Source organism: Solea senegalensis, linkage group LG2, assembly GCF_019176455.1.
Source record: "Solea senegalensis isolate Sse05_10M linkage group LG2, IFAPA_SoseM_1, whole genome shotgun sequence".
NCBI classification, from domain to species: domain Eukaryota; kingdom Metazoa; phylum Chordata; class Actinopteri; order Pleuronectiformes; family Soleidae; genus Solea; species Solea senegalensis.
This window is the reverse complement of record NC_058022.1, coordinates 34,626,874-34,638,587: the sequence shown is the minus strand read 5'-3', so window position 1 is coordinate 34,638,587 and position 11,714 is coordinate 34,626,874. Positions and strand designations below refer to the sequence as shown.

Sequence of the window (11,714 nt, the reverse complement as noted above, 5' to 3'; positions counted from 1 at the left end):
CTAGCGCATTAGCGCTGACTCACTATATTCTATAATATAGAATAATACGAACAATTTTACGAAAATCCTGCGATCTCTTCACAATGAACGTTAGCTGTAGCATTTATAGCATGTGTGTGTAAAGTGGGTCAGATTATGTGTCAGTGGAGCAGCTCATTACTTCACTCATCCTCCTTCTGTCTCTCTCTCTTTTAATTAGTTTAATTAGACAGGAAGTAGGTCATGCTATCATTATGTCAACCTTTGACCTGTAACAACCTGCTCTGTCAGCAGCTGTGACCATGAACAGCCACAGATGGTAACTCTGTTGCTAACAACTGGCGTTAACATCTGTAGCTAACAACTGTAGCAAACAGCTGTAGCTAACAACTGGAGCAAATGTCTGTAGCTAACAACTGCAGTTAACATCTGTAGCTAACAACTGTAGCAAACATCTGGACCAATCAGGAGCTGCAGTACCTCTGTACAGAAGGGGCATGGCTTCCAGCCCAGAGCTCCTCCCTTGCTGCCGTCTGAAGCAGAAGAATTTGCTCCTGCGCCTCCTGCTGGGCTGATACTGGTACTGCGGCGGAACCTCTGGCTGCAGGAGGCGGGGCGTGGCACAGAGAGGGGAGGGGACAGGTGTGGTGTAGCCGGGGCGGGGTTTCAGTGTCGGTGGACACGAGGACGTCCGGCGACGCTGGCTAAGGATGGGGCAGGTCGTGCGCCGTGGCTGAAGGGGCGAAGTTTGTGGTTGGGGTTTCCCATGAGCCTCTGGGGTAAAAGAAGGGTGGATGTGGGGGCGTGGGGGAAGGTGCTGGGGGCGGTACCAGGGGCTGCTGCCTGAATACTGATGTTGAGATGGTAGGGGCTTTTTGTCTCCGCCCACATTCATGCTGTAGATGGCGTCGCGTTGCTGGTGGATTCTGGCGGTCAGCAGGCGGCGCCGCAGGCTGCCCTCAGTCTTTGGCTGCAGGGTGGCCATCTTACGAGGAAGAAGCTCGTCTCGCTCTTCGTCAGGGCCGGCGTCCCAGCAGCGTGATGTCACGCCTGGCCCCGCCCCCTCGCCACCGAGACACTCCACGTAGGAAATCATCCTGACAGCCGATCGACAACCAATCACGAACAAACTTTCGTCTTTTCACAATAAAAGCCTCAGTAGTAGATTTCCAACCTTTCATAATAAAAGCCCCAGGTTTCTATTTGATCTGACTTTGATTTCATAATAAAAGTTTAAAACGAAATTAAAAACACAATGTCAGTTTTTGAGATTCTTCATAAAATGGTTTAAAACAGCTTCAAAATAAAAGCCTTCAAAACAACACAACAAAAAAAGACAGAAAATAAAAAAATTCTTCCTCAATAAAGGTCCAAACAAAGAGTAATTTCAAATTAAAAGTGTCTCTCGAGGATCTCTAAAGTCTTTTAGGTCCTTCAAAATAAAAACTTCAGATCTGAAACCTCGACGACGACAGAGAATCATCATCTGTTCATGTTGACGCCGTCTCTTTCTCTCTCTCTGCTCTAATCTGACAGGGATTATCCAGCTCTGCAGATGGCCACACACACACACACACGCACGCACGCACGCACACACATACACTAATGCGAAACTTAATTGTCGTAAATTAAGTTAAAATTTATAATTTATAATTAGCATTTACTACATTAGCCACCATGGCCAGTTAGCATTTACTGCATTAGACACCATGGCCAGTTAGCAGCTGGTGCAGTTAGCATTTACTAACTAGCCATAGAGGGCAATGTAGCAGCTAAAGTTTGTACCCAGTATTTGTTTATTTATTAAAACATTATAAAAACATATTTATTATTTATTATTCATTAAAAGATAAAACTGTTTTAACATAAGCTCGTTACATTTGATCTTGATTGTATAGATTTCTATTTTAGAGAGTGCTCACGTTGCATTGTGGGTAAGTTCAGCGTCAGTGAAGGTATCACCGATGATGGTGAACAGCTGTGTTTTGGAGGCTGAATGGGATGTTTCAGCGTGTTACAACAGGCCTGACACACACACACACACACACACACACACACACACACACGTGTCACACTCAAGAATGCACACGCCTCCAGACAACACAACATTCAGAACTCCTGCGTCGGAAGATTCAAAACAATAATAATGACAAGCAGCAGCAGACGGCGCAAACAATGTAAGTTGGAGATTTTGTTGTGGTAACCATGGCAACAGAAATGAGTGCAGCTGCTCCAATCTGGAACATATTTCTCTGCAAAGCTCGCTGTGTGTGTGTGTGTGTGTGTCGGGACAAAGCGACCTACATTTGAACACACACACACACACACACAAACTTCTTTGAAACTTCTCTCTCTCACCTTTTAAGCAGAGCATGTCGACCTCTCTCTTCCACTGTTGTTTGATGAGTGTGAAACACAAGTTCAAACACAGATTCCTCTCTCTCTCTCTCTCTCTGTCTCACTCTCTCTGTCTCACTCTCTCTCCCTCCTCCATCGCTCTCCCACAGTAAAAGCCCCCCCCCACAGTGACGCTCATCCATCATCACCTGCACCAAACCTCTGTGTCTTTCTGCTCAATTTAATCATCACCACTGTCACTGTCACCTGTGACTGTGTGTCAATAAAGTTATCCTGCTTTGAATACACCACAGACGCTTTCACTTTGGCATTTTTGGCAAGTTTGGCATTGTCAGTGTCGCTTAGCAACACACTGCAGTGCATGATGGGGGATGAAGTCCGCACTGGTTGTTTGAAAAGAATGCTGTTGTTGAAGAAACATTAAAAAACATTTAAATCCAACGACTGTAGTTTTTCAAACAATAATCACACTCGCATCCTCTTAATTGATCTGGCTTTTCAAATAAAACCTTATGTTTTGGTTTCAAACCGCGGTTTTGATTGGCCGCGCCTCAGACGGGATGGAGCGATCTGATTGGCTGCTCAGCAGAAAAACACGGAAGCTGATCGGCACGCAGCTCCTCTGCACACTGAAGCTAAAGCAAATCCCGGGCTCTTTAACCCGGGTTTAATCCTTTTCTCGGGATATTTTAATGTCTCATCCGACCCGGGAGGCTCACCGAAGTTAAGCGCAGGCGGCAGCTGAAGCGGGTGAGCGGAAACACGGTAAAAAGACGAGTTTAAGTGGGAGTTAGCCTGTTAGCTGCGGCTCGTTATAAGCTTTATTTCCAACTGAGGTATTAAGTGGTTTTACTTCAAAAAATAGCACGGAAATAATCCCGGGACTAACCCGGAATGATGTGGGAAACTGTGATTTGACTAACCGGACACGTCTTAGTTCAACAGGAGCGGCAGCGTTTCTACTATTTGAATTTATTTTAGAAAACAGTCAGAAAATGAATGGAGTCTGGTCAAAGTCACATACAGATTCTAGCAGTTCTGTGCGGAGCTGACGATACAAATGTTACTTAAAAATAACTGTACGGATGCTAATGTTTATTCAAAAAAACAATGATTTAGTGTTTACTTCATAAGAAAATAATGAAATAATTCAGTTAGGGAGTGTCACCAAACCTCATTAGGAAAATGTCCAGTTAAATGTTGAAATATTCTGGTAAATTGTCTATGAAATTAATGTCTGACACTAAGTTATGAAATGTTTACTTGATTAATTGATCAATCTGCGTTTATGTTTTGAGAAAATTCGCACAACCTGCTGTAAATTATCCTAATTAATTTACATCGGAGAGAAATTGTATGTTTTATTTTGACACTCCTGTGTGTTTCCTGTCCAGCTCTCATCATGTCCGTCATCATCCACACCCGCGGAGAGGTGGGCGGTGGCGTCGCGGCTCACCTACGCTGCTCCTACTGCGGCCACTTGTCCAAGAGCCACGCCCACCAGCTGTCCCACATCGCGGCGTCACACCCCGCCCACCTGGACAACGTGGCGTTCGGTCGCCTCGGCAACATCCTGATCTACCAGAGCACAGCGCGGCTGTTCCACTGCGCCGACTGCTTCTACACGACACGCGACTTCACCAAGCTCTACACGCACATCATCACCACGCACTGTCTGCACGAGAGGGACGCACACAAGGACAAGCTGGGCGGAGACAATGAGAAGATGGAGGACAAAGGTGAGGAGGAGAAGATGGAGGTCAAAGGTAAAGACGAGAAGATGGAGGTCAAAGGTGAAGAGAAGATGGAGGACAAAGGTAAAGAAGATGGAGGTCAAAGGTAAAAGAAGATGGAGGTCAAAGGTGAAAGAGAAGATGGAGGTCAAAGGTGAGGAGGAGAAGATGGAGGTCAAAGGTAAAGGCGAGAAGATGGAGGTCAAAGGTGAGGAGGAGAAGATGGAGGTCAAAGGTAAAGACGAGAAGATGGAGGACAAAGGTGAGGAGGAGAAGATGGAGGTCAAAGGTAAAGACGAGAAGATGGAGGACAAAGGTAAAGACGAGAAGATGGAGGACAAGGGTGAAGATTTGAAGGAGAAGGCTGATGAGACACATGAGGAAGATGGCGCCCCCCAGAGGCAGCAGGTGGCCAAACCGGACCTTGAAGCCAGAGACAGTGTCCTGATGTTTGACGGAGCCTTCTATCACTGTCTGTTCTGTGACTTCAGGAACAAGATGAAAGTCCTGGGTCTCAACCATGTGGTCAAGAAACACGCCGTCCCCAAGACCTACGCCATCCAGGCCATCAGGCGCAGCGCCGACGCCACGCCCAGACTGACGGTGAGCGGCGGCGGCGATGAGGAGGAGGCGCTCGCCAAGGTGGTGAGCTTCATCTCCAACCGCTACGTGTGTCAGATCTGTGGCTGGAAAAACAAGCTGAAAGGTAACAGACTCGCTTCAGTCACATGATCACGTCTTTATCTCACTGTGAGACTCACGTTTGTAAACCACACACTCACTCACTCTCCCACACCAAAGCCCAGAGAGAAAATCAGTGATTTTAGCTGCTGGTCCTCTGCTACCTCCTGTGGTCACTCTGTGTCACTGATGTCAATCTGAACATGGATTTAAACACTGAAGAGACAAAGGAAGACATTAGAACTCAGTGATGGAGGCAGACGTGTGTGTGTGTGTGTGTGTGTGTGTGCGTGCGTGGATCGGAGCGGGCCAAGTCCTTACACTGTCACACCTGTGGTGTTCCTCCTCCCCTCAGGGTTCGTCATCAGTCACGTGGGGCGGAGTCACAGCGTGGATCACCCGTACCGGTGCACAGACTGCAGCTGCAGCTTCTTTCTGCCCAGTCGCCTGCAGCAGCACGTCAGCTCCGCCCACCGGCCCGGCAGGTACGCCTGCCCCTTCTGCTGCTTCAGGTCCCAGCACCTGGGAGGCTTACGGAGACACTGCAGCCGCTGCAATGCCCGAGAGGAGGAGGAGCTGCAGGAGGGAGGAGCAGCAGCAGGGAGGAGAGGGGAGGACGAGGAGGGGGAGGAGATTGAAGAGGAGGCGGAGGAGGGGGTAGAGGAGAGGAAGGAGACAAGAGGGGAGAGGAAACGAAAGAGGGCGGCGAGGGCGATACAGGAGGACGACGACGATGACGAGTATGACTGAAGGAAGACACAATGTTTCCTGTCATGTGACCTGTGATGTCATCCTTTATTTTACACCACCTTTACATTTTTACTCGTCATCACATTTGTCTGTTAAAGTTTTTTAAATAAAGTTTGTTACGTCAAGGATGGCACTTTTATTGTGAAGGGCTCTGAATTCTTTTTAGTCAAGCTAGGTTAATCTATTTCTGCTTAAGTAGCTAACGTAGTAGCTGCTGAGCAGTTAGCATTTATTACATGAGCCACCATGACCAGTTAGCAGCTGCTACAGTACTTTTATTGGAATGTGGCTAATGTAGTAGCTGCTAAGTAGTCACGGTGGCCAATGTAGTAGATGCTAAGGGGTCATGGTGGCTAATGTAGTAGCTGCTAAGGGGTCATGGTGGCTAATGTAGTAGCTGCTAAGTAGTCACATGGCTAATGTTGTAGCTACTAAGTAGTCACGGTGGCTAATGTGGTAGCTGCTAAGTGGTCATGGTGGCTAATGTAGTAGCTACTAAGCAGTTAGCATTTATAATATGAACCACTATGGCCAGTTAGCAGTTAGCGTTTGCTACAGTTCTGTACTTTTATGGTAACGTTTTTTGTCATAGCTTAATGCTACATTCTGTTGACACAAGCTACTTTTAGCTAGCTTAGTTTAGTTGCACCAGAGTTTGCGGTCGTCACGGTGAAAAACACTTATTTACACACAGAAGAAGAAACTAACGTTCAAATGCGTTTGTTCCCGACAGTCTACGTCAAAACACGAGCCACTCACGACGCTGGAGTGTCCCTGAGGACCAAAGTGATGACATCATTTCCTGTTGACAATGAGTCGGCGTTGATGAGCGTTTCCTGTTTATTGAGCCCAAACATAGAAAAACAAAACCCACCAATCACAGCAGAGCGACGATGATGATGAGGAGGAGGAAACAAAAACAGGAAGAGGCCTCCTTCAAAATAAAATTCCAGTTAGTTCAGGCTCTGCCCGACACTTAGGTTTCTACCGCAGGAACTGGACGCTAACGATGCTAACGGCGCGTGACTGAGTGATGTCCCTGTGTTCCTGCAGAGGGCGCCGTCACAGACGTCGTCCGTTTAAAACGATAAACGATGGATCAGCGGTCGGTTCCTGCAACGGAAACAAAAGCTCCCGACTTTAAAGTAAAGTGAAAAACAAAGCGTCTCCATGGTTACCGTGGCGTCCATCTTGTCCGAGCTGTTTCCATTAAGACGGGAAAAAAAAGGAAAGAGAAACAGCGAGAAAAGTTCACTACATTTCCCACAATCCCCTGCAGTCAGTGCATCACTCCTGAGGTCAGAGGTCAGATGTGTCGGGGGCACCACGCCCCCTCCAGCGCCGCCATGTTGATTCCCCGGAGGTCGCCGAAGTTTCCGCTCTCGTCGTCCTCTCTGTCGCCCTCGTCGCAGCGAGGAGGCACGGCGGTGGGCGTAGCTTTGCGCTGCAGACATGAGACACCGTCTGAGTCAGGGCGAAAGAGGCGGGGCCAACAAATCACAAAGACGAGGACGTCATGATCAGCTGATTTACCGTTCTGACTGTCGGCTCTCTGAACGGCGGGCAAACCATGTGGAAGCGAGGAATCGCCACCTGGAACACTTCCTCTTTATTCACTGACACACACAAACACACAGTCAACATCCTGCTGCTCCTGACCCTACACAATAAAACACTGGCTGCTGGCAGTTTAAAGAGCTGCAACTGATCCTTCACAATAAAATACCATCTTAGAGACAGTGTTTTCAAAATAAATGACCTGCTACTGGTCTGTCAAAATAAAACACCTGCTGCTACTGATCCTTCACAATAAAACACCTGCTGCTACTGATCCTTCACAATAAAATACCAGTGTTTTCAAAATAAATGACCTGCTACCGCTCCTTCATAATAAAAAAATTGATTTTCAGACAGTATTTTCAAAATAAAGACTTGATATTGATCCTTCAAAATAAAAGACCATCTTCGAGACACCATTTTCAGAATAAAAGACCTGCTACTGATTTTTTTAAAGTATTTTTTAAATGAAAGACGTACTAAGGCTGCTCCTTCACAATAAAATACTGTTGTAGACAGAATGCTGCCCCTTCACAATAAAAGAAAGAAAACAACGGAACTTCCTGCAGTCACATGATCACATGTTTCTCCACATCAAAGTGAAATGATTGACATGTATGTTTATGGACTCCTTCACAATAAAGTTACCGAGTCTGTGGAAGGTGTAGTGACCCTCCATGTACTCTGACGGCGTGGAGAAGGTGGTGCAGCTCGCGTACTCGTGCACCTTTCCCGGAGTCAGGACCGGAAACTCTCCTGCAGAAACACACACACACACACACACACACACACACACACATACATCAGCAGCTTGTCTCAGCCAATCACAGTCCAGAGGTGCGGGAGGGAGGAGCCGTGTGATGTCAGCAGCATACCGACCACGCCGGGCCCTTGGACCTCCTCCATGTTTCCGTCAGACGTGGTGATTTTCCAGTAGCGGCTGTCGAGCTGACACGCGGCGTCGGGCGACGCGCCGCTCGACATCTCGATCCTGAAAGAGACGTCACGTGACCAGAACGCGGGCAGTGTTGTGACGCGCGCGGCATGTGTGGACGTACGGGCGCTCGTACCTGATGCGGTAGGTGAAGAAGAAGTGCGGCGGGTGAACGGAGGAGAGCTCTGGCAGAAAGGAGGTGGACACAGAGACGGTGATGTCGCCGGTGGTCGCCACGCAACCGCTGTCATGAACGTACCTGCGGACGGACGTCAGCGCTGTGATGTCACACCTGTCCTTCATGCTGTCGTATGTGTGTGTGTGTTACCTGAAGATCTGGTCTCTGATGATCGGATATTCTCCTGTGACCACGTTGTGAACGTAGGTGGTGAACCACTCCAGGAAACAGGAACCTGAACACACACACACACACACACACACACACACACACACACACACACACGAACTGTGTGATAATCGTCGTCTAAAACAATCACATTTGATGCAAATATAGTTACAGAATAGCAGTGTTATTCATACATCACAGGCCACACCCCCTACATGCAGTCACATGACATTACAGATTGTAAACTGCTCACACACACACACAGATGTCGCTCACCTGTGATGAACATGTCGATGGCTGAAGGATCCTGAGCTGTCTGATCCTGAAACACAGAGCCAACACGTCACACTTAACCCCCGATTTCTTTGCAGAGCTCTTACTATGAAAGGGTACATACAGGGCAGGGGTAGAAGCTCTCGAACTTCCTGCGTCCCTCTGCGGGCTGCAGCGCCACATACTGGCTGAGGCCGGTGTGGAAGCAGAAGGTAAGCGGCAGGCAGTGCCTCATGCCCTTCCTCTGCTGGAACCCGCCTGCCGCCGTCTCCACGTCCAGCAGCACCTCAGAGCGGTAGTGGTTGGACAAGGACATGCTGCCCATCAGCCTGAGGACACAAACAGACAGGAAGGGGTCAGAGAGGTGGACTGAAGGGGGAGGGGCCTCGGTGGGGAGACACTGACCCTGGGATGACCAGCTTCTGTCCGTTGTGGATGCGATACGAGCAGCGATAGTCGTCTGGAAGTCTGCAGCCAATCTGTGCCTCCATGGTGTTCAACTCCACCTCTGTGGTGCCCTCTACAGGACACACACAGCATTAACATCAATGTCACTCACTCTCCTACACCAAAGTCCATAGAGAAAATCAGTGATTTTAGCTGGTGCTCCTCACTTTGTGTCACACGTGTGTGTGTGTGTGTGTGTTTTGTCAACCACACACAGAAAACCTGAACCTTTAAAGACGGACAGTTGCGTCACCTTTGAGCGACGCGATCATTCGCGGACACCGCTGCTGCAGGAAGCTCTTAAGCTCCTCCCACGCCTGCCTCAGCGTGGCGTAGTGCTGGATGTAGCGTCCCAGGTCTTTGTAGTTCTGTTTGAACAGACAGAACCAGGACACGCCGCTCTGCACACGGTCCGCACTGCACACACACACAATCAATACATCGACACGAGTCATCAAACACAGATTGATTGATTGATTGATTGACTCACTCTGTTAGCAGCCAGTGTTTGCAGCAGAGGAACTTCCACAGCAGGTTGTGTTTGGAGAGTTCATTCAACCTCCTGCTCACATAACTGCAGCTACACACACACACACACACACACACACACACGCGCACAGACAACACAACAACAATTATCAATTCAATTCAATTCAATTTTGTTAGTTTAGCGTCAAATCATAACATACATGATGTCAGGTCTGTACATAGACAACATGAAGGAGAGCAGAGAACACAACAGTGGAGAAAAAAAACTCCCTCTTAACAGAAGAAGAAATCTCTGACAGAACCAGACTCAGAGATGTGCGCTCATCTGCCTCGACCGGTTGGGGTGAAAGGAAAATGGGGGACAGTGGAGAGGTGGGGGACAGAAAGGGGGGAGAGAAAGGACAAGAGGGAGATGAGGTAGAGACAGAAGAGAGATGATATTTCACTTCCTTTCAAAATAAAAGGAATCAGGACGCAGCCCCTAGTGTTGATCCTGCCACTAGAGGGCGGACTTCCCAGTGGCTAGTTAACACTTTAGAGAGGGGTCAAATTAATAGGAACACTCCAAAACAACGTTGTCCAATAAAGTCTTCACATTTAACGCGTTAAAAAATGACCGTGCGTTTAAAAGTGACAACAGCGACTCACTGAGAGTCCACTTGAATTTAAAGAGAATAAGATCAGTTACGTTAAAACAGTCTGAAGCTACAGGCTAAGCTAACGAGCTTCAGTTTATTAACAATCTTTTTTAATGTACATACACGCGACCAGTGACGTCACTGACATGCGTCTGATAACACTGTTTTTACGTTCGTGTTTGTTTGTGTTGTTGTTTTTAGTAGCTGTTAGCTTGATGTTAACGCCGCCTCGTCTGATGGTTTTTGTTTTCGTTTACAAACACGGGTTCTTGTTGTTCGCGGTTAGTCGGGTGTCGGTGGTTCCGTTGCGGAACACTTACTGGACCAGGTCTCTGAAGTCCAGGAAGGAGAAGACGTGCAGCAGTGGGTCTGAAGGAAGAAGATCCACCCGTAACGCTGAGCTAGCTGCCGCCATCGTTCTTCTTCTTCTTCTTCTTCTTCTTCTTCTTCTTCCTCCTCCTCCTCCTTCTCCTCCTTCTTCTTCTTCTACTGTCTTCAACAGCAGCTCGGGCTCTCCGGCGCCTCTTGCTGCAGGCGGCGCGTCACTGCAGTGACGCACAGCGGCCACAGCTGCTGCTCCTTCACAATAAAAGACTGCCTTAGAGACAGTATTTTCAAAATAAAAGTGTTACTGCTCCTTCACAATAATAGACTGTCTTAGATACAGTATCTTCAAAATAAAAAAGTGCCACTGCTCCTTCACAATAAAAGACTGTCTGAGACAGTATTTTCAAAATAAAGAACTGCTTCTGCTCTTTCACAATAAAAGACTATCTTGGACAGTATTTTCAAAATAAAAGACCTGTTACTGCTCCTTCACAATAAAAGACTATCTACGAGACAGTATTTTCAAAATAAAAGCCTGCTGTCAACACACTGTAAATCGCTGCTCCTTCACAATAAAAGACAGCTGGAGCGACAGAAGTGATGAACAGTGATCACAGCCCGTTGAGGTCGCTGAGGCCGAGGAGAAGAACGTTAGACGGTCCAGAGAACCTTCAGGATTCAGGGTCAGCTGCGAGGCCTTCACCTCTGTATCTGAAAAGCACATATTTACTCTGACTGTGCTGACTCACACGATCAATACTGACTCACAGGGACAGTGGTACACTCGTCACTCAACGTCAACCACTCACTCTCCCACACACATAGACACACTCACTCTCCCACACACATAGACACACCTCTCACACACACACACACACATAGACACACCACCTCCCACACACACTCACACCTCCCTCCCACACACACACACCTCACACACACTCACTCTCACACACACACTCACACACACACTCTCCCTCCCTCCCACACACACACACTCACTCTCACACACACACACACACACCTCACACACACACACACACACACTCACACACACACACACACACACTCACTCACACACACTCTCACACACACACACACTCACACACACTCACTCTCACACACACTCACACACACACACACACACACTCTCCCAGAGAGTGTGTGTGTGTGTTTGTGTGTGTGTGTGCAGTACCTCAAAC

General features: G+C 47.9%; 3 protein-coding genes across 12 annotated transcripts in view; 1 reads left to right on the top strand and 2 right to left on the bottom strand.

The window, feature by feature from the left end:
- Positions 1–2,414, bottom strand: part of LOC122785891 (NHS-like protein 1) — a 13,054-nt gene extending 10,640 nt beyond the window's left edge. For 2 of the 6 annotated variants that reach the window (XM_044051894.1, XM_044051902.1), the window contains exon 1: positions 460–1,649. In XM_044051894.1, the coding sequence (XP_043907829.1) occupies positions 460–1,075 (616 nt within the window). In that variant the 5' untranslated portion in view covers positions 1,076–1,649. Of the gene's footprint in view, positions 1–459; positions 1,658–2,337 lie in introns of those variants that run through there. The other 4 variants (XM_044051934.1, XM_044051939.1, XM_044051940.1 and 1 more) reach the window with 4 other exon arrangements.
- Positions 2,415–2,914: 500 nt separating this feature from the next.
- Positions 2,915–5,626, top strand: LOC122785974 (chromosome alignment-maintaining phosphoprotein 1-like). Of its 4 annotated transcripts, none has more exons than XM_044051954.1 (4): positions 2,915–3,087; positions 3,732–4,123; positions 4,299–4,776; positions 5,107–5,626. In XM_044051954.1, the coding sequence occupies exons 2-4, from the start codon at positions 3,740–3,742 to the stop codon at positions 5,499–5,501; spliced, it is 1,257 nt and encodes a 418-aa protein (XP_043907889.1). In that variant the 5' UTR covers positions 2,915–3,087; positions 3,732–3,739; the 3' UTR covers positions 5,502–5,626. The 4 variants fall into 4 exon arrangements, with proteins under 4 accessions (XP_043907889.1, XP_043907897.1, XP_043907906.1 ...); XM_044051962.1 differs by having other exon boundaries at positions 2,915–3,102; positions 3,732–4,063; positions 4,320–4,776; XM_044051971.1 differs by having other exon boundaries at positions 2,915–3,102; positions 4,380–4,776.
- Positions 5,516–11,333, bottom strand: fbxo3 (F-box protein 3). 2 transcript variants are annotated; one of them, XM_044051942.1, is made up of 13 exons: positions 11,063–11,333; positions 10,506–10,764; positions 9,549–9,638; positions 9,312–9,475; positions 9,017–9,131; positions 8,736–8,940; positions 8,615–8,660; positions 8,321–8,405; positions 8,129–8,251; positions 7,934–8,049; positions 7,707–7,814; positions 7,035–7,117; positions 5,516–6,945 (listed from the first exon to the last, which is right to left on the bottom strand). In XM_044051942.1, exons 2-13 carry the CDS (start codon positions 10,598–10,600, stop codon positions 6,808–6,810), a joined length of 1,368 nt encoding a protein of 455 aa, XP_043907877.1. In that variant the 5' UTR covers positions 10,601–10,764; positions 11,063–11,333; the 3' UTR covers positions 5,516–6,807. The 2 variants fall into 2 exon arrangements, with proteins under 2 accessions (XP_043907877.1, XP_043907876.1); XM_044051941.1 differs by lacking the exon at positions 11,063–11,333 and having other exon boundaries at positions 10,506–10,863.
- Positions 11,334–11,714: the final 381 nt, after the last annotated feature.